This window comes from Urocampus carinirostris, chromosome 6 (assembly GCF_059441175.1).
Source record: "Urocampus carinirostris isolate Australia breed hairy pipefish chromosome 6, RoL_Ucar_1.0, whole genome shotgun sequence".
Taxonomy (NCBI): Eukaryota; Metazoa; Chordata; class Actinopteri; order Syngnathiformes; family Syngnathidae; genus Urocampus; species Urocampus carinirostris.
Window position 1 is genome coordinate 17,474,998 of NC_142354.1, and position 22,832 is coordinate 17,497,829.

The following is a 22,832-nucleotide window of genomic DNA, read 5'->3' on the forward strand; positions in this document are numbered from 1 at the left end:
TAGATTTGGCCCTCTTTTCTACCTGGCAGAAAGGATGCAGATGCAGGCCAGGTAAGGAGAGGTGCTCAAATTGTGCCTGTACGTTACGCAAACAGGCATAAACTGTCAGGACCAGAACGGAGACAGGACCCACTTGCGTTGCGTTTCTCACAAGTTTTATTGGAAGAAAAAGAAAGGGTTGCGCCCACAATCCAGTGATTGCTGGACACGGGAAGCAGGTCGCTCTGAACGCGGAAGTGGATTTTCCGTGGCGAGCGATGGCGGTGTCGGGAGCGGAAAACAGGTCAGTACCCGGGACAGGAGAGCAAAAAAACGTCGCCGGGGTCGTAAGCGAGTCGTAAGCCAGGAAAGGAAAGTAGACGTGGTTGGGGACAAAAGAAGTTGAAAGCTGGGACGGGAGAGTAGACGTGGTCAGGATCAAAAACGGATCAAAGCCGGGGGACAGACGGGAGCAAAAAAAAGGTGTGAGTCAGGGTCGAAAAAGGCTTGCCTAGTGATAACTGAGGTTCGCAGACAGACTGACAAAGGGGGGCAGACAGGACTGGGTTCAAATACTGATTGGGAGCCAATCAGAGTTTGAGGCAGTTGGCGCCAAAGGAGCGGGCACAGGTGATGCGTATCGGTAATCATGACATAAACTTAAAGAGCGGCCATGTGTGCTGAGTGAGACAGAGAAGGAATGCGCTATCTACAAATCGGAGGGGCGCTTTACTGGGTGAAGAATTGATCCCAGGATAATGGTGTCAATCCAATCCAAGTTCATGCTTAGTATGAATAATATCAATAGTTGGATCAATCCCCCCCAACCCTAAAAAAACAAGAAAAAATGCTGAAAGACTGTGTTGTTTGTTTGTTAAACAAAATAAACTTGTTTGCACAAATTATCATTTTTTTATATTCTACATAGTCTGTCTTGCTGTGAGTTACTAGGTTTGAATTTATCGCCTAATAAGAGGAAGTGCTATCATTGACAAGGTGAGCAATTGGTTGACGCTGACAGGTATGTATTTTGAAAAAAAAAAAAAAAGAATCGCTATTACTGCAATAACGGATTTATTTACACAACGTATTTTTTTTATTTTATTCCACATAGTCTTTCTTGCTGTGAGTAAATAAATGCTGTGTTGCGTCTGTAAGCGTTATTATCCCTTACATGATATATAACCCTGAACCCTCTCTCTACTTGTGTTACTATCATAGTGAGCACATTTTATTATGGACAGAAGAGGGCAGCAGACATACACATTTAAACTCGAAGAAGTTTTGAATTACTGTATTGAAGTCTATTTACATTCGGCAGTGCCGTATTGCAGTTTAACCTTTTAATCGTCACTAACTTCTTCCAGGGCTGTTAAAATAATACATTAATCATGTTTTTGTTTTTAATGCATTTTCGGACTTCCAGTGTAATTTGATAAATCTTGCGTTCTCTGATCTAAATGCCAAGTTGTGTCAATGCAGTTTGGTTGTTTTATTCTTGTAGAGCAGGGCTCTCCAAGGTGGTCCCAGCGGGCCTCTGGTAGCCCCCTAAAAGCGCCTCAGTAGCCCACTGACTGGTTATTAAAAACAGCTCACCAGTGATGGGTCACATTGATTTTCTTGGAAGTTTGATATCCAACTGGCATGATAAATCAGTTTCTTTAAGAGCATTATTTTAGTGGTTGACTGTGATTATAATCCTACCCTCTAATAATCACAACCTAGTATGAAGGTAAAAATAACATTATAACAAAACAAGTTGCTATTTTAGTAATGCGTATCAAACTGGTTGGCTTTTGCGCTAATTTAACCAAAACTCTCAGGTTCAAAAAGGTTGGCAACCACTGGTGCAGTGACTATTAAAACAGACACCATTGTTTTATTCACCTTACTTGAATTAGTGATTGTTTGATGTGATCAGTTTACTACAGTTGTATGGTTTTCCCCACTCTTGGTTAATGTACTGCTGAATTACTGTGGTTTGTGAGGCTCAACACACCTGCTTCCCTCCTTCTTCTCTTGGGATATGTTTGCAGGGCCTGATCTGGCACATAAAACATGTCTGAGATTTGAGGCCCTCTGGGAATTTTCCAAGCATTCCCGGTGGCTCTGGGCAGTGGAAAGGGAAGCCTATGCATGCAGACTCTGTACTGCAGTGCTTAATTATTTTCTGTCACGCCCCTCATCAGAAGAGGAAATCCTATTGCAGCCCTGGCCCCCAGGATCAAACTTTTTTTCAAGTAATCACACCAAATTAGTGGGGACAAAACAAAGATTGTTTGATATTGATGGTAACATGCTACCTCCTTCCATGGCAAATCTATGCCTTTGGGTACATTTTCGCTAAAGAGAAACCGGAGCGTCTTATCAGCTAGATTAAGACGTAATGTCTTTAAGTGTCAGCTTAATTGATTTGGCTTTGTGTTGTCCGCTGCCACCGTTTTTAGTATAGCAGGCACAATAGTCTCTGCTTTCCTCCCTCCAAGGTCACAGTGAAGTTCTACAGGAGGAGACTTTTGTTTGTCTCTTTGACCCGTCTGACTTCGCCTGTCCCCGCATCTGTGTTAAATATTGTTTTATGGAGTCACTTAAGGGTCTTCTACACCTTGTGTCTTCACTTCAAACTCAATGCTAATACTCTGTGCTTAATGCACTGTGTGGAGGCTGATTAAAGAGAAAAAAAGAAAAACACTCCGCCTCTGAGAATGCCACAGACCCTTAGTGCGTTTGCACTTTATTCTAGGAAAGTTCAAAAGTCAAACGTGATGGTGCCCTCCTTGAAGAAGCCTTGAGTTTCAGAGTTTAAATATTTTCTATGCCTTAAAACTTGAAAGTAGCTCACCAATAAAATGGCTAATAATTATAGACCATTTTTTTTCTGGAAATCAAAAGAAAAGGGACTAATTTCAGTAAACTTGACACTTGTAAATCCAGCAAGTGTCTCGACTCAAGTGAAAGTGTTATTTCAGCAATATTATTTTGTATAATGTACAATGTTGTTGTGAACTGAAAAATCTTGTAGTGATAACTGATTTGTATTACCAAAAAACTGTGATGATTAAAACTGAATGAATATATAGATAGAAAAATGAAGACATTCAGATTTCAAACATTTACATCGAATGTAGAACCCCAAGTGCTGAGTGGTTACGTTATATGCAGGGAAGCAGTTACTAAAAGTATGACTAGTCTGAATATTCAAAATGCAGATAATCTCGTGCAGTAGGTTTACTTTGTTTTCCTGTTTATGTACCCTGGTAGAATATTATATATATTGGGCCAAGTAACCTCATAACCAATGCTTTATTAAAAATACTATATTTTAAGGCAAGTTAATTCACAGTTATTTGTATAGCCCTTAATCACAAAAATATCTCAAAGGACCGCACAGGATTACAATTACACCGTCGCCTGATCTTAAACCAACATGCGGGCAGGGAAAAACTCAAAACCTCAGCGTGAGGAAAAAAGAAACTTTGAAAAGGGGACTCACAAGTGGTAATCCCCCTTCCAGGATGACCAGGGTGGAATAGATTTAGCATTGAGTCACAGTACACAAACAAAGTAAACATCAATAAAAGAGAACACTAGGTAAAATGTTAAAATTTGTCCAAAAAGTCCATAACAGCAACGACGCAAAAATTCAATTATAATCAATTTTTATCAAAACAGATTAAAATAAACATTGTCTTGTTTACTCATAACAATGCTCTTTTGAAGGTTATATTTTCTTTTTACAATGTATATTTAGTATAATTGAATTGTCTTTATCGTCATCGATAACAAAATAGTAAAACATTGTCTGCAATGAGATTAAACATGGTACTAGAGGTAAACAAGGTAATGTAGACTTTAAAACAGACATGTCCAAAGTGCGGCCCGGGAGGCAATTACGGCAGTGATCAAATGATTACTGGCCCGCAACCTCTGTCATGAAATTAATATTATGTGGCCTGCCAGTAAAGTTGACTGCAGTATAAAATATGTTTCTGAAATAATAAAAAAAAATAAGATACTGCTTTACCAGATGACTGCAGTAGTCCTTTGGCCACATTGCCCTTGGATTATTGTGAGAATTTTAGCCCGCCCCATTTCGAATATGGCGACTAAATTAAACAAGAAAGGTTGACTGTAAAGGCTGCGGCTTCCAGGACGAGTGGAAATTGGAGTATGTTTTCACCAAAATCAGAAACAACTGCATCTCCTTAATTTGCCAAGAGACTCTGGGTGTTTTCAAAGAATGTAATATCAAGAGTCACTGCCAGACAAAACATGCTGACTATGAAAAGCGAACTTTAAACCATTGATGGGAAAAGGTGAAGCAACTGGAAGCTGTTTTAAAGGCATAAAAGCAATTTTCAACAAGACACTGCGAGTGTCACAGTTGCCCATGCCCTCACTTGGGCCAGCCTGTTTGGCGCCAGCTGCTGCTCGTTTCCCGATTGGCTTCCCTCCTATTCAAACTCAGTGCTCTTATTCACTCCTTGTCAGTCCGTCAACAAACCTCTGCACTTGCAAGACTTGTATTTTGACTCTGTCCGGTATCTTGCTTTAGTACCCGGTATCGATCCCCCCCTGTCTCGTCATGTCCGGTATCTTGCTCCAGTCACCAGTATCCGGTATTGATCCAGTCTGTCTCGTCCTGTCCGGTATCTTGCTCCAGTCTCCAGTATCCGGTATTGATCCCGCCTGTCTCTTCCTGTTCGGTATCTTGCTCCATTCTCCAGTATTGGGTATCGATCCTGCCTGTCTCGTCCTGTCCGGTGTCTTGCTGCAGTCTCCAGTATCCGATATTGATCCCGCCTGTCTCGTCCTGTATGGTATCTTGCTCCCGTATCTAGTATTGATCCCGTCTGTCTGGTATCTTGATCCAGTATCCGGTATCGATTCTGTCTGTCCTGCCCTGTCCGGTACCTTGCTCCAGTATCCGGTATCGATCCCGGCTGTCCCATCCTGTTTGGTATCTTGCTCCGGTATCAATCCCGTCCGTCCCGTCCTGTCCAGTATCTTGCTCCAGTATCCAGCATCCGGTATCGATCCTGTCTATCCCGTCCTGTCCCGTATCCACTATTGATTCCGTCTGTCCTGTCCGGTATCTGCTTGTGTGTCCTGTATCAGGTATCGAGCCCGTCTGACCTGTCCTGTTTTGATCTCTTCTGCCCAGCGATTGGCGAATCGCTGGCGTTTGTGTTCCGCGCATGACTGCCCCGTTCCCGTAAAATAATAACATTACCCATAATTGACAAATTAGCGTTTTTCCATACGGATTTTCTTGTAGGTCTTACACGTTTTATGCATAATAAACGTACTTTGTACGGCAAAAACGTACAGGTTGGCAGGTATGAATTTCTGTGCCGGAATTATTGCGGTCGTTATCACTTTCTGCATTATGTTTCGACTTATTACTGACACCGAAGAAATTACCAATTTTGTGGTGATTTTCACCTTCCCTCGACGACAACCACCACAACAATCACGTGATCTCGAAGCGCCGATATCGGCGGGCAGACGAAAACTCGAACCGCAAGACCAAAACAACAATGGCGGATCTGCCTGACAAAAAGTTTAGAGTGCGGTAAATCTTTGTTAACAAAAGTAATCGGGTAATAATAACAATTTTGTGTCAAAAAAGTTGCGTCCTGGGGACGCACGTTGATTTGAGACTATGCGTCCCCAGCAAAAATTATGCGTCTAGGACGCAGGGATGCGGGCAAATGAGAATACTGCCTGTACGTTTTTGCCGTAAAAAGTACCTTCATTATGCATTTTAAGACGTGTACAAGAAAATCTGTACGGAAAAACGCAAAGTTGTCAATTATGGGTACCATCCAGTATACACCAACTTTCACGAAACAGCAAATCAATCAAGTCAAACGACTTCGCCGCGGTAGACTCTATCTCGGTATTGTTTTTTTTTTGTTGCAAAGGAAGCGAGTGGTTTAATGCTACTGTGCGCATGCGTCTGCAGCCTCGGATTTCATGTGGTAGTTATGTAGTGAAAGGAAGTCCGTCTCTTTTTAGAGAACCGTCTTTTTCGGCTCAACTTATTTAAGAGAGCCGGCTCTCAAACGGCTCACTTGCTTTGATGCATTATATTGTATTAGGAATTATTATGTTCTATAAAGAAGTTAAGAAAAAAAGGAAGTATAAAAGGAGAAAATGAAAAAAGACAGGTTTGTGGTTATCCCTTTAATCAGTATATTTCCAACAATAATTTAATGCAGAAAATAAATTAATAATTTGAATAAGAAAATGTATTATTTCTACTTAATTATATTTGCATGTATTTTTTTCCTTCTACGGTGAACGTCCAAGCTACTTAATTTTTTAACCTTTTTATAATAAACCTCATTCAGTATCTCACAACAAAATGTTAATTAACAATATATTTGATATATATGATATAACGAAACACATGTACAATATAACATGTTAAACTACATGAATAAACACGTTTGAAAAAAAATATGGTGTAAGATTATTTTGTAATTTGTAAGGGAAAATACAACATTTTGTAAGGGCATGGAACCGTGGAAGTTGACAGGTACGCTTCATGCATGTTTGCTCTTTGTTGAATTCTATGTGTTTTTCTTCAATTACGTTTTCTTTCAACTAGGAGGCGCTAAATAATACACACTCTCTTTTTTTAAAGTTGTTTTCGTGTTCAGGGTTGTCGCCCCCTGTTGTCCAATGAGAGAAGGCAGCCCTCTGGTACACTTCCGCGCTTTTTTGACGTCACCAAAGGAGGCTCCATCCACTTGTGCGTGTGTTCGGTGGGGGAGCTGGTCAGCATTGGAGTCATACTCGACATAGCCTGCGTGTCAGTGCAGTCTACTTACAGCTGGCTGTGAGCAGAACTGGCGCAACTTGTTGTGAATACTGCACGCGTTTGCTTAAACTTTCCACAAACTAATTTTAAAAGGGTTTTTTTTCCTGACCGCGGTGATTTTTGTTTGTTTTCCCCGAAGACAAAAGTTGGAAGGCTGGGCCTTTTAACATAACTATCGCCTGAAAAAAAGGACTATTACCAACGTGACTTTTCTTTGCTGTTGGCGGATACGAGGGAGAAAAAAAGTCGATAAATGCTACTGACGAAAATGGACCTGTTGAATTTCCAGTACCTGGACAAGATGAACAACAATATTGGCATACTCTGCTACGAAGGTAAACTTGGGGGCGGTCGGGGGATTTTTTTTGTCTGCTTGTTTTGACTACGTTGCCTGAGTTGTTTTACTAGTTGTAATGGATGTTTTCACGTTGATAAAACCTCACCGTGGGGGATGACTTTGTTTTGGAACAATGGCAAATCATGTAGGTATTATGTTAATAACGGCGTTTTGGTGTCTTGTCGAACTATCCTAACGTGGCGAAAATAGCGCAAAATGGCATCGAGCATTGTGCCACCACCGTCGCCTACGCAACTAACGTTAGCATTTCGTCTCGCTTTAGCAATTAGGGAAATGTTCACACGCCACCTTTATTTCTGCCTATCCGTTGTTTTTGTTCGAATATGTTTAATGTTATTGTCCTTTGTTTAAATGTTTCTCCCAGGCAAACAGCATTGTAAACTTATTTGAATTAAACTAAACTCATTCGCATTTTTTTCTAGATTGCTCCTCTAATATCACATCATTTTTTTTAAATGTGCAGAATACTGTGGTCAAGTAAAGTCATGTTTATTTGTACAGCCTTCAATCACAAGGAGTCTCAAAGGGATGCACAGACCACAGATTATTGCCAACTACACACTATTATTACACCACCCTAAACCCCTGATCTAAAACCTACATGGGGGCAAGGAAAAACTCAAAAACCTCAATATAAGGAAAATTAAGATACCTTGAGAAGGGACTGCACATGAGGTAATCCCCCTTCCAATAGTGTCAATACCAATAAAATCCCCCTTCCAGGATGACCAGTTTGCTACGGATGTTGCAATAAAAAAACAATACACAGATATTGTAAACATGAAATGTAGGTCATTCATAAACTATAGAATATTGGTGTATTTTAAGCTTAGATTCAAACTGTTCCACTGAGGATGCAGATCAAATCTCAGAGGGCAGCACAGAGGCCCAAATGGCGATTGCTCTTCAACCTGCAGATCTCTTGGCTCTTGAGTTTACTTGTAGACCATCATTTTAAAAGCGAAGGCTCCAAACCAAATTGAGGAAAATGAATCTGAAAGATATGGGGCAGCAAGTTTATACATTTGTCTTTTTATTATAACGGTCATCCTTTTTTATTTTGTCTTTTATTTTATATTATACTTCATCTCAATTATCCATCCATCCATTATCTACATTATCGCTTATCCTCACTAGGGGGTGCTGGAGCCCATCCCAGCCATCTTCGGGCAGTAGTCAGGGGACACCCTGAACTGGTTGTCAGCCAGTCGCAGGGCACACAGAAACAGACAAGTCACTTGCTCATTCACACCTAGGGAGAATTTAAACCAGCTGATTAACCTGAAATGCATGTTTTTGGAATGTGAGAAGAAACTGGAGTGCCCGTAGGAAAACCACACAAGCACGGGGAGAACATGCAAACTCCACACTGGAAGGTTTGATCCCATGACCTCAAAACTGTGCCACACACGGGCTAACCGCTGTCCTGCCGTGCTGCCCGACTTCAATTATTTTATATCTTATTTTATTGTTTGTTAATGCAATATCCATTGCAGCCTGGTCATCCGGGAACGGGGAATACCTCATGTCTGTTCTCAAGGTTTCTTCATTTTCCTCATAGTGAGTTTTTCCTTGCCCTCATGTAGGTTTTTTTTCAGGGGATGGTGTAATAACAGTCTGTAGTGTGCTATAGTCTGTGCAGCCCTTTGAGATTCCTTGTGATTAAGGGCTATATCAAAATACTGAGACGTTGCATGCGACTAGATGAGACATGCCACTCTAGGGTAAACATGTAATAAGACTTTAAAGAGAAGAGGGAAGACTGTGAGGATAAATCAGAAACATATTTGCAATGTAGTGCTTAGAAAATGGCCCAAGTTATAATAATACTGCAATCAAAACTAGTGCATCAAAATAAAAGACCAACGAAAAATAGTGAATTAACATTAGCAGCAACAAAATTTGATTTGCAATACCTATATTTTCAGTTTTTTGTCCTTGTTTAGGGTGCTGAAGGCCACAGGGAGTCTCTTTGTCCTTTTTTGAGGGACCTTTAGCGCCCACTAGAGGCAAACAGGTCAAATAAGTGGTGGACAGGTTGAGAAGAGTCCCTTATAATGTCTGAATCAAAAACCAAAATAAATCTCATCATTCATAAAACATGTACAAAACTATTTATTTTCTGCCATTGAGTGAACGAGCATTAAATTGTTTTCTTATCATAGTGAACATTTTTTTGTAGTAATTCATACTTCTCTACCAGATATTTGACTGGCTATCAAGACAATCACAGGCTGGAAAATTACTTTTACATTAATTGCACTACAATTAGCATGAAATGTGATTAGGCTTAACATGGGAGTTGCTGATTAACCAACACATATTGAGTCCATTTTTTTCCACTTCATATAGGGCCTTAACCTGTCAAACAGTTTGGGCTCAATAAATCTTAATTCATTGCTCAATCTTTTCTTTGCTTCAGGCAGGCAACATATTTTGATTTTCTGTTTTGGCGCATTTCCATAAAACTGGAAGGAGAAATCACTGATACTTAAGGGATTGTCTGGTTGCTCAGTATTATACAGATAATATGAATTGTTCATCTAATGTTAGGTAGAATTTTGGCAAGGACGCTAACATGACTAGCATTGACATCAGTAGTAAACCCCACAACTATTTCCCTCTCTACACAACTATATCAAAAGGAGACCATAAGGAGGTTAAATTTATTACTGTGCAAAGTTTTTATATTTGTTTTGCATTAACAATTATACTTAGAAATTGCACAGCATCATTAAATAAAAGTTTTATACTATGAAATAGCACAAGCTTTTAGTATTTTCAGAACCTAATCGTTTGTCGTGTGATGGGTAAAAAGGATAAAAGTTCCTCTGTCCCAGGATTGAATCCAAACAGAAGGTTTTGCTGTGTTCTCCCACCCTCTCGAGTTTCACGCCATCTATCCAATTACACAACTTGAAGAGGGCAAAACCAACCCTTTGCGGTTTTCCTCTATGTGCCTTTCCTCTGTGTGTCCGTCACATGATAATTTGCCCACAAATCATTCATCCATTGCCGGCAGCTGGATATTTTGATTTTATTTGTTTTGGTAGCTTTTAGCTGACTAAGCAGAATGATCATCTTGTGATACGAAACACAGTGTGTGAAAATAGAACTTCATGTGTCCAGACTTGTTCACGCAATAAGCTGGCGGGGAGTTTTGATGCTATCCTTGAATTTATATAATTCCTTGAGGTTACAATTTCTTATTATGTTGATCGTTTTGAAGCTGTTTTGCTGCTCATTGGTTGAAAAACGGTTGTTTTTTTTGCACCACAAAGATGTAGCATGTTGATTATCTTAAACCCCCTCAAAATAAGCCTCTCAATTGTTTATTTGACAAATTTGTACCTGAAGGCATGTTCCACAGATCATGCAATAGGCTTCAGTGTGTTTCATGTACTCCCAGTTGAACAAATATCACATGATAAATGTAGCGGAATAAGATATGTACAACACATCAAAAGTTAGTAGACTCGTAATTGAAAAGTTTGGGGTTGACTTTTGATTCAAGGTGGTACAAACGATTAACCCTACTACATCAAGTTATGGGACCCTATTCATTTAAACGCTGCATTTTGTTTGTGGAAAAAGACTTATGAAGGAATGTACGCCTGTTTTTCTCCCATCTGAGGCGGCAGGTGCTTTGATAGATGTTGTCCAGGGATGATGACCTAAATGTTCACTAAGATTTAGATGATGACCATTTGCTTTAGAATGCTGGTATTGGTTGTTAGCTGGGACTGAGTGTTGTGTAGCTTTAATGTATTGTTTACTGGGCTAAAAGGATAATTGATTTTGGATTTTATATATATATATATATATATATATATATATATATATAATATATTCTGCTTTGATGAGCTGTTTAGTGGATACTCTTCCTGAACAGCTTTTCTGGGATCGAACCAATGTTGGATTTTCCAAAGAACATCTCAAAAGTCTTTAATATTGATTCACGTTAGATTTCCTTTGGAGTTATGAGTGTTATAAAAGGATCACTGTAGGACTCGGCTCACAAGTGCAGAGATAACAATGCATGCTTGGACTCATCTTTTGAGTGTCTTGAGGGGAGAAGAGAAGGGAGAGAGTGAACAAGCTGAGACTTCACCTCTGTTTGTAATCTAATCTCATCCAGATTTCAAACTGTTTGAAGTTCTGTCAAAAGAAATAGACTTTGATCATGCGGGTTCAATCCAATGAGAGAGGAGAGCAGTTTTGACTTCCATTCATGAGTGTTTCTTATCATTGTGCAGTCTTTTTGATGTCCCTATTTTGAAGTAGACAAAGTAGATGCAGTATGCACAGGAGCAAGGTTTGCTGCACATAGGGTCACATTTTGGTGTTAGGGTCTGCTTTACTACATTTCCTTTCCCACCAATGGAATAACTGTACTGCGCCATAAAACATTGCATTCTACCGTGTTGTGTACTGTACTACCTTTGATGCTGAATCGATAGATTTTAAAATGATATGGAATGTCTGTCGGAAAACTGTTGCCAATCCCAAACATTGCGAAACCAAAATACCTTTTATAATCTTCATTCTTACTAGACGGTGTGGTGTCACATGCCTCCTCCTTTTAATTGCCATCTATCTGCCTGGCTAGAAGTAATGATGTCATCTTAGTTGCCAAGGCGCACAGTTGGGGCTAGCAGCAGTATGCCATAGGGAGTGTTTACGGGCTGTGGCAGTGCATGAGAGGCCATGCTATGGCTCCAGTACACTTCATTTGAATTGGCATACATTGTATAATAAACAAGTTTGGTGATAAAATCAGATTTGTTGTCCTGTATTATTTGCAACCATTTATTTTTAGGCTTGTAAAGATTCACAGTTCAGCAAAAGGCCTTTTGCAGGTTGCCATGACCTGGCTGACCAATAATTTGATCTTTTGACATACTTTACCAACAATTCAAGTTAAGTCAAGTCATGTTTATTTGTATAGCCCTTAACAACAAAGAGTCTCAAAGGGCTGCACAGATCAAAGACTATTGCAAACTACAGACTATTATGACCCCATCCCCTTATCTAAAACCTACATTAGGGCAAATAATACACATTATCACCATAATTTTTGCACAAAACTATTTAGATTGCTGGCATAACTTGTCTGTTGAGTGATTTTATATTCATAGTATTAAGTAAAGTTTCATGTTATTGTGACATAGAGACTACTGTGCACAAACCCAGCATTTTCCTAATTGTTCCTATTCTGTAAAGGTTGCACTTGTGTGAGTATACAGAGTCGATCTAGCACGTTCCCACTTTCAATGCAGATGTCGTCACCTATATACTGCAAAATATATGATGTCAGCGCACCTCTGTGTGAATTTTTGACGTAGTACAAGGTTGTCTAAATTCAAAACAATTGCAGCACCCCCCAATTGACCTTTTACAAATCATCCTTTAAACAACAAATTATGTATATAATTATGTGACATTACAATTTGCATGCCGTAATAAATGCTGTTGTTGTTGACATGTGACTTGGCTTAAGACCTGAGCTTTGGTTTTGATCGTTGTAAATTCCAGTTTTCTGCACATTTGAAAACAACCTTCCACTGACTTGACCTATCAGTTAGCTAAACTGTAAATTGTGTTTGGAGATGGGAATCACTCTTAGGATTAAACCAAGCACCAAAGGAAACAAACAATCCAAGCACATTGACATTGGTGGACGCCAAATTTAATTTGTTCTTTGCAGAATAACTCGCTGTTTGCTTTTTAGAAGATTATTAGGAAAAAACTCCACCAACTCAACAATATTATGTTGACTTCTCAATCAAAATAGTTTTTAATTTGTCTCTTTATATCTGTGTTCATGTTTTCATACGATTAACCAAAATCCAATCGATATCGCGATGTGACATAGTGCGATTGGTTAACCGCAAAACACTGCAGTTTTTTCAAGAATTCATTGTTCCCGTTTATTTGAGCAATAGAATGTTTGGCCAAAAAGAATTGTCACATTTTGTAGTTTAACAGGGCCAGCCAATCAGAAGCAGGTTTTGATGGCACCACCCAATAAAGGAGAGGCAAAGTTTGCAAGACGTGTGTGCACAACTTTGATAGGCTGGTGTAAGCTTCCAGTCAGTCAAACGGACCTTGCGCCAATAGCAAACACCACAGCTTGTAGCTTAGTGGCTCATTTCCATGCTCTGGTAAGTGCATTTCTATTGTTAGTGTCCAGATGCATGTTGGACCAGGAAATATAAAGTGAGGCTGGGGCCCAGAGTTTTTGCAAAAGTTCACATGTCATCAGCTGAGAAGGATGCCGTTTGATAATATATCACATTGGGAGCATGGTGTTAGCAACATTTTGTTTGTCTCCGTTTTGGGAGTAGTTATGGAGCGTTTTGAGCTGGAATTGGCTTTTTCTTCAACTTGTATGTTTGGGAAAGTTCAGGCAGATGCATGAATCCAAAGCAGTGGAAAGTCCCCATGTTGAGACCCAGCCAGTAGTACTTTTCCCTCATTTTCCTTCTTTGCTCCTACTCACCGGCCACTGTTGGCCTTGTGGTCTGAGACAAGACTAGGGCAGGGGTAGCTTGGGCGCCTCAGTCAAGCAAAGAAACACAGCAAACCTACAGCTTTGCAAAACAGATTGTCCCCTGCTAAATTGGGCGGAGTAAACCAAGTCAACACGTCTATCTCTTCAATACTCACTGTACTGTAAATGGTCAGGGACTGAACTTTGTTGTCCTCCTTAGGAGAAGCAGCCTTGCGAGGTGACCCCCGACTGCAGTCTCTGTCCCTGTCTTCATCTTCATCGTCCTCCTCCTCCTCCTCTTCTTCGTCATCCATCTCCAGCCACCGGACGGGCCCGCCACCCATTAGCCCCACTAAAAGGAAACTGAGCGGGGAGCAAGGGGATAGCGACATAGACGACAACGAACACGTGGCCAAGATGAGCCGACTGTTTGCCGCACAGTTGTAAGTAAACGATGAAGTCGTACCACGCACAAACCACTGTCCTCTGGATGATTTTGTTTTGTTAAAATGTAAATATTTGACTATATGCATAGGATAAAAACTAGCAGTTTCCATCGTAGTGCCCACATAGCCCCCAAGGACTCCTGAGTAGCCCGCGGAAAGGTTCTGAAAATAGCTCAACAGTGATGGGTTGTTGCAGTTACAACCTGGTAATAAAATGGTAACAACCTAGTAGTAACCAAAGTTGTTATCTTTAAAATGTTTATCAAAATGATAGCCCTTAGTGCCAATCATTAAAAAAAAACTTTTCTTTTAGCTTAAAAAAAGTTAGTGACTCTTGGTTAAGATGTTTATTCTATTAAAACTTGTAAAAACAGTTTAAAAAGTAAACTACTTTTTCCAGGTCAAATAATCTATAAAGTATAGAAGAGGATATAGACGTTTTTTTTAAGTTGTAAATGTTAAACTTGTAGAAAACAGTGGTTTCTAATTTTTTTTTAAATTGACAGCTATTACGTCTTTAACGATTATTGAGAAAGGCCACCTGTTTGATATGCAGCTTTGAAATAAATTATCATGTTATCACTATGTTGTTAGTATGTAAGTATTGTGTTATTGCTAGTTGTTACTATCAAGAATGAAGCAAAAATAGGTTCAGATTACCACAAAAGCATCTTCCTCGGAAAAGGGCATCAATCATTTTTTATATTATATAATGGGTTGAATCTCGAAAGATGTATTCGGAGTTATTACTTTGACTTTGTCATCTATTTGAAGATTACGCTAATAATTTCTTATGCATGTTAGAAAACACACAACCATTTTAAATTTCTGTTGTCTACATTTCTTATAACATCACACTGGGGAGCTATTTTCAGACTCGTTGTGAAGGCTTTTGGGGCAACCAGTTGCATGTGAGCACTATGTTAGTGGCCTCTGTCCTAGAAACTCACTACCTCACTACGTAGTCACTTCCCTAACATTCCATATCATAGAGATTCCAGAGATTCTGCAAGCTAAGGGGCTGCAGACCCGACACATTATGTATGGTCAGTCATGGGACCACAGTAGATTATTTTTTTATTGCTGCGATGTCAGAGAGTGCCTGAACTGTTCCGCACTTCATGCTTGCTGCTGCTTAGTGAACACTTCTTATGGGGTATTGAACATGAACGCCAATTGCCGTCATTGACAGATGATGCCAATCCATTTTTGCCAGCAAAACCCTCCAAAAGGTTTAACTAAATAGCGCAGCTTCAAATTCTTTATTAATATTTGGTTTTCCTCAATACATACATAATTACATGCCAATTATGTTACACATAAAGTTGAGCCACTCTTTTATCCTCTGGGGGGCATGGGAAAAAGGCCTTTTCTTCTATGGTCTTGTGACTGCTCACATAACAAAGGATTAACTTGTGCAACTTGGCATTTGTGCACAGTCATCATGTTTTCCCACTCATAGTTGTGTTAAAAATGTACGTTTTTCTTTTCACAGACTTAAGATTTTACTAGAACTGGCGCCGCTGTTTTTACTTTTTTTAACTGTGTAAGCCAGCAGGTCTTGTGTTTGACCTTTCAAGTCAGTGGCTCAAATCGTTTTTAGGCCTGCTCCACAATGAGAGATATATCTTTAAGTGAATGGTCACACTCCAAAAGTGACAAGTTGTGACCTATTGATGAAACCACTGATTTTGTTTCACATCTATTTTGCTTTTATTGGACATCAGATATGACAACAGTCGTTTGGCTGTCAGAAACACATATAAGTATTTTATTGTTTTCTTTGATTGACCTTGGAAAGTTTCTCATCTCACAACAAAGTCTCCATTCAATGTATTTGTTTAACAAACCTATATTTATTGTGGTTTTCTCCTACAAACCTACACTAACAAAACACTGTGCCCTCAGACAGAATTAGTTGCCACAATGGGCTAGGGACACCTGATAACTCCACTCTGGGGTGGCGCCACATTAGGTTTTCTCTCCTTTTGTTGTCCAATATCAACAAAACTTTCACTGTCAATGGGGAATCAGACCTGGGTGGGAGAACAAAGTGAAATGGGGAAAAAGGTTTCTGAACAAACTATCAAATTGTACACATGTCTGACACAGGTTATATTGTTGTCGTGTAGAGGTTTACTATACGTGCATTTGATTTGATTTCCACAAAGCTTAATTGCCATAAAGAGATCAAATAAAGTTTCCACGCAATTTCATGCAGTCAGAAGAGGTAGGTGGAGTCTGGAACAAAGAAGCCTTTTCCCATTCACCAGAGCTTGCGGGCTTGGAAGCTTGCTGCTGCATGCCCTCCTGGCCGCCGCTCGTCAGTTGTAAACCCTGCCTTGTTGTCATATGTTTCATGTGTAGTTGTTGGTCATGCTCGGTCTGCAGTTTCACAGGCCAAGAATTATTTTGCTTTGTTGAACACTTCACTTGGAACCACTTCACTTGTCTTGAGATGTTTCTCCAAAGGATGACGGAGGAATTCCAAAATCAGGGAGTTCCATAAAGTGTATGTGTGGAGTTGTATATTACAAGAGCTGGTCAAAAATGTGTGCTTTCTTTCCCCATATCTTTGCACCTCTTTTTGTTTTCAGACCCTCGTTTAACAAGAACACGCAACCACTCGTTGGCATGCACCCAAAGCAGTTCCTGCCGCTCAATTAAACATGTTATATCGCCGAAGGTTGAGTGAGTTCAGGAATGCTAAAAAGGGAAACGGGACAGTTTTTCTGATTTTTCGTTTACAAATGATGTGTTTGCCAAAGTTGAAGGAAACTTAAATAACACAAGTTTTCCCTCTGTGTGTACCACTTTTTAATGTCTGCCCGAAATCTGGAACATAAACTTTATTTCGGTGTAAAAAAACATTTTCTGCATAAGAAATGTGGTAGAGGTTCTATATATATTTGTATATTTCCATTTTGTGGTTTTGAGCAGAGCTTGGGCCTGGTTGTAACCTGTGGTTGCGCCTTCATCCGCCCCCTCTTTAATTTTTTTTTTTTTTTTTGCCTTTTCTCTACACGCTGATTCTTCCCAGATGTTTCCTGTGTGTGTCATTCCCTCTCTCCCCATCTCCATGGATCTCTGTGAGGATATCAGCATCTGCCCAGTTTTCAGATTTATAGGGAGGGTTTTCCTGGAGAAGTGTTTTCTTCCCCTCCACCCTGCATGTTCGGTTTTGAAATTGAGACAACTCAATCAAAATACAAAGTTGGGTGGGTGTAGAAGTCTTAGTCCCTTTTATATATTTTTATGGCTTAAAGTAGCACAGCACCTGGGTGGACGTGAAATTGGAAGGACTGTAATGTTTGCGGCTATGTTGGTGTTGGACAAGCAGGTCAGGCCTGTAATCTCTGCTCTTGATCGTCTCGAGTTTTTCCACACCAAAGTCATCCAAGGAGGCCTTTTATGGGCTTTGCTTTGTGCACTGCCAAGCATAGAATGGTCCAAAAAGTCTTATTAAAATGATGGATTAAGAATCAAGGAGGGAAAAAGTCCCACGTATGACCAAATTTATTTTAGTAGTGGTCTTCCCCCAAAAAGATTTCCCTGAAGTTTTTCTGTTTTAGACAATGCTGGAATATAGGGTGTTTTCTTTTGTTTTTGTCTTAAGTCATGTACGGAGTAAGCGAGACTTTTTTCGTGTGCAATGAACTCTATGGGTTATGTAATGCTCGGATAAGTAATTGCAGAAATCTTAGCACCATTTATTTCTTGAAGATAGCTTCCTTTTATCGTAGAAGAGGTTGCTACTTTTTAGCGTAGAAGACAATGCCACTCACTGTAGATGAGGACGCTGCTAGTTGTCTCTGTGGAAGAAAATTACGTCCGTTTTTTGAGTGCTCGAAAAGCAACGTAGGGCAACACCCACGCAAATTTAAAGTATTTTTTTTAAAACACTAAATAAGTAAAAGATGAAACATTAAAATAAAAATGGCTAATACCGATCGCTGGAAAAACAGGAGCCTGGTCGACTAAAAACATACAGTAAGCAGCCAGGATTACCGGGGACCAACAAAAACGATTACGGCAACAAACCCAGCCAGGCAAAAAACAATTGGCACTGCAGGTTGACTGCTAACGAGGGCTAACCTGGAAGCCTTCGGGAGCCTGCCCCCTACGAGGGAGCTCTCTGGACAATATTAGTTGCAAGACACACGGCTAAGTCACAATCGGATACCTGAAAGGAGGCATAGGCTAAAAGAGAACGCGCGCTGGGCACGATGTAGGTAAACTTACCCCACTCAGCTTTTAATGATCCAAGAACGCTACTCAGAAGTCCCCCTGCGACACACTAAGCAAAGTTCCAATTACACCAATCAGAAAAGAGCGCTATGCTTTCGCTGGTTATTACAATTGCTGTTTGGAATCGCCATTATTTTGAGTCCTTATTGTCATCCGTTGGCGTCACAGCTGTAGGTGATATAAGGTCAAACTGTCAATTTTTTAGAATTATTTTCAATATCCATGGCGCGTGGAATATTGTGGAACATATTTGCATGATTGTGGGGAGGAACACTATACCTTCTTTGCCTGAATGAAAAAAAAGTATCTTGTAATCCCTTTAAATGTCATTCATTACGTTCAGGGCTTCTCAATGACTTTTTTAAAAGTTTGTTCGCAAATGTCTTGTTAAGTGCTTAATGCCTTATCAGTGTCACAGCTAGTAGCGTGGGCCATGATCTTCAAGAAACACTGTGATTAAAACAGTATCTTGTCAGAGATTTGCGTTTCAAGGCCCTGACTCCTTTCTGTCTCGATAGACGGTGGTTACGCAAAAAACAAGTTGCCACATTAGAACACGCACTGTACTAAATTCTTTCAATGATAATTCCAAGAACTCCTTCCTGTCTATCATCCACCCGTCATTGTTCTTCTTTGTCTCGATTTCTTTTTTTCTCTTCCATGCTAGATTCTTAAGGCTGTACTGCCGCTGTGGTTTATGGCCCAATTTTCAAAAAATTGTCAATGGTAGTTAATTGTCAATGGAGGGAAAATCAATGCATACACAGAAATACAAAAGATGCAAATGTTTATACAGTCTTGTTTGACCTCAACTCATCACAAAACAGCTCTCCTCCTATCGAGTCCTCACAAATGCAATTTTAGGGTTTGCTTTGGCGTCAGTCCTGCAAATAGTTAATTGGTGGGGTTTGAGCTGGGAAGGGTCTGGCTGGATTTTTTAGGCTTGATCTTGGCTTTAATCCAGTTTGTTGTTTCCGAATATCACCCCCAAAGTATCCAATACTGAGCCGTTCTATAAAAACGTTGTGAAATAAAAAAAAAATCACAGACCCTCATTTGTAATAATTTGTATATGTCTGCCTCTTAATTCGCTTCACAAGTCAGTCAGAGCATGATTTAGGTCCCTCGAGATTGACGTGAGGACAGGCATCGTTTAAAAGGCTGAACTTAATGACAGACTGGGCAGAGCTGGAATCACGTAGTCATATGGAAAGGCATCATTCATGCGCTGTTGGCGGGGGTAGGTACTCTGGATTTAGAACGAAGGGGTCCTCCTCTAAGTGCTGGCCACAGCCGGCCGCCACTAATGCCCGGCTACACATAAGCTGAAATCTTGTAGTCGAAACGACGTCTGCGCTTCACGTGATGCGCTTCGTTGCCAGTCACGTTTTCCTCCCCACTGACCAAATTCAGATTGGAAATCAGAGTTTGACCACAAATGCTTCAATACAAATACGGAAACAAAAGAAGGTCTCATCAAGCAAGTTTGATTGTTTAGTTAGAGCAGTTGACACGGACAGGGAGCAGGTGGGTTTTGGGATGCCTGATGGCATAAAATAAAATCCTGTGTGCTTAGGGCCAATGCTCGGGCTAGGAGCCAGTGGAAGATATGACTGTTGATTGGTTCTGTTCTCTGGCTCCTGCAACAGGGCCCCTTTGGCTTGGTGATACGGCTGTGCTTTTGGTAGCGGTTGAAGTTGGAAAGAGCCAACACTCAGTTGGTAGTGGGTGGTAAAGCCGAGATGGGCGGCCTCATCAGTTTACAGACCACCGGAGTGAAAGTGTATTTTTGAGTGCAGTTTAGGATGATCACAATACCTCAGTCTGACATGTGTTTCCACATTTTTCTAAGAAAGGCTTGAAGGTCAATTCCGTTGTTTGTTTTGTATATTGTAGCCGTCTGAATTCAGCACAAATGTGCAATATGAGACATTAGTAAAGAACTTCAGCTTTAAATTCAGGAAACTCCTGTTTCAATTACTTTTGAAATCGGGTTATACCATCTACTATGCTTGCTGAAAAGAAAACAAAATGAGGAAAATTGTTGCAGCACATCGAAATATAGCAGAATCATGTTGTCCAGAGCTTACCATATGTTTCAACTAAATTGCCAAACCCGCTTCCTAGACAAAAGTTAACTCTTCAGCACATTTTATTTAGCTCTGTGACATTTGATTTTTTGATAAAGTGCATTAAATGATAATTTCAGAGCCTGTGTCTAATATCGACAAAAAAACTAAAAAATTCTCTCTCGCGCTGTTTGTCAAGGCTCATTTTGACAGTCATGGTTTCAAGTAATGTATTAAAACAAGTAATGGTAATGGTTTCAAAACAAGGTGAGAGTAGAGTTCTTTATCACAAAATACAATTGAGGGCAGTGCGTTGTGTGTGCCCCAATCCGCCGACCTCTAACGCTCACCAATCAAATTGCTCTGGGTGCTTGGCTGGCGTTTTTAGGTGTTTAAAGTTTGTTCTGTGGGCTTTTATCATGAAGTGTGTCTTACATTGTTCAATAAGCTTCCATTTACACAATTCATTTAAGAAGGATAGCCAAAACAGGGTCTGTTGGTGTAACACTCTAAACTGTGGTTGAGACTTTCCCATATATGCTATACCGAATGGAGAGCGTGAGCATGTTATTACAGGAAACCTTCGTTCTCTTCAATCGTTGTGGCTTTTTTTTTTCGGCTTTAGGGTTTCATATTTGCAAGTAAGGGAGCAACTTGAACATCTTGTCACTCGTTGCACATAGGTACTTGAAAAACAGTTTGGTCAGAAAGAGTGGATGTTTCCACTCCTGGTGTAAATTCTTCAAACTTCCTGGATTGTTGTGCATGAATTACTTTTAAAAAATGTGTTGTTTTGTTTAAAAGCATCCCCAAAGTTGTCTGGTATATAAACCTTTTTAATTTTTTTTGTTTTTAATTTGATGACGCGTTGGAGCAAGGCTTATTGGAGACGGGGCCTCTAAAATGTTTATATAGTATATTCTGTCAATGATTTCAGCTTAAATTTTTATCAAAGTGTCAGTAAATTCAAGAGTTCAAGATTAAATGCTGAACAATATACAGTAATCCCTCGGTTATAGCGGTTAATGGGGACCAAAACCACCCGCGAAAAATGAAAATCCGCGAAGTAGCGACGCCACTTCCAAAATGCTTAAAAAAACAAAAATATATTTATTTTTAAAAATTATTTTATTATTATTTTTTTAGACCTGCAAAGCTCTGAACCCGCGAACGTGGAACCACGAAGTAGCGAGGTCCCACTGTATTCATTGTGAATGATGACATTTATCTGTAACTTGTAAATGGAGTGCTTTCTTAAGTTTATATGATGGAACCTCAGAGCAAGCAAATGGCAACCCGATGTCCTGCTTTTGTTGGAGTTGTAGCAGAACAGTGCCAAATCTCTCAGGAAGTTTGCAGCAGGCGGTGAAAGAACGAGGAAGACAAAGGGGGGGGGGGGGGGGGGGGGGGGCAAGGGGGGTTGCCTTCACTCATGTAAGCTTTAGGCACAAACGAAGGAAACAAGTCTTGCTTGTAGTAGAAGCTCAGGCCATTCCACCAAAGTCCCCTTCAGACCCTGCCCCCTCCTTGTCCTTAGCTCTTCCTCTGACACTAGTCTGTATATGTGTTGGACTGGGGGGTCAATTTATTTGTACTAAGATGCTGTTGTGGAGATGTTTGAGGCAACAGTCAGGTTGCTAAGTCACACGTCTCTGCAAGGGCCTGCATTAGCATCCAAACAGGGTTTTTTGTTGTTGTTTTTGTTTTGTTGGGTCCCATCTCCATCTTCCAGCTGATGGAATCAGTCGTCTCATTCACCGTAAAAGTTTTTCTTTTCCTTCTTAAATCGGCGAGTTCTAAAACAGACAGTGATTTTAGGTTGGCGATTGTGGTCTTTTGGTTGTGTTGGTCTAACGTTTTTCCGGCTTGCTCCCCATTATCATCAGAGCTGCAGAGGGCTTTCCTGTTTAATTTGCTCCTGGGAGTAGCTTGGGGTTAACACCGGCTTTGCCATGTTCCTTGGTTTATTCCCGGCTGGTTTCATGTTGATCATTGTAGTGGTTTCCGCTTTTCATTGTTGGTTTCATGTAAGCCTGGCTGCTCACCGCGTGTTTTTTGTTATGCTAGACTGTAGTTGGGACTGGTTTTGCCATGTTCCTTGGTTTGTCCACAAAGCCGATGCCGCCTTTCGTTTTTGGTTCCTGGTTAGATAGATAGATAGATAGATAGATAGATAGATAGATACTTTATTCATCCCCGAAGGGAAATTCACATTTCCAGCAGCATCCCTGAGCTGAGAGCAGTACAATAATAAAGCCAAAAGAATACAATATACAAATACCCAGTGTGACGTGCAAATGCCCACTGTAGCGTGTTATATAGAGTAACTAAATAGTGCTACACAGAATACATATTGCAGTAAGATTCGGTAATATCCAATGTAGGTGGTGTGGTTTAATGTGGGCCTTTA

At 40.2% G+C, this 22,832-nt stretch overlaps 1 protein-coding gene across 3 annotated transcripts in view; it reads left to right on the plus strand.

Moving 5' to 3' along the window:
* vgll4b (vestigial-like family member 4b) overlaps nucleotides 1-22,832 on the plus strand; it is a 55,698-nt gene that overhangs the window by 25,397 nt on the left and 7,469 nt on the right. For 2 of the 3 annotated variants that reach the window (XM_088338092.1, XM_088338095.1), the window contains exon 3: nucleotides 13,880-14,102. In XM_088338092.1, the coding sequence (XP_088194218.1) occupies nucleotides 13,880-14,102 (223 nt within the window). Of the gene's footprint in view, nucleotides 1-6,730; nucleotides 7,144-13,879; nucleotides 14,103-22,832 lie in introns of those variants that run through there. The other variant, XM_088338091.1, reaches the window with a different exon arrangement.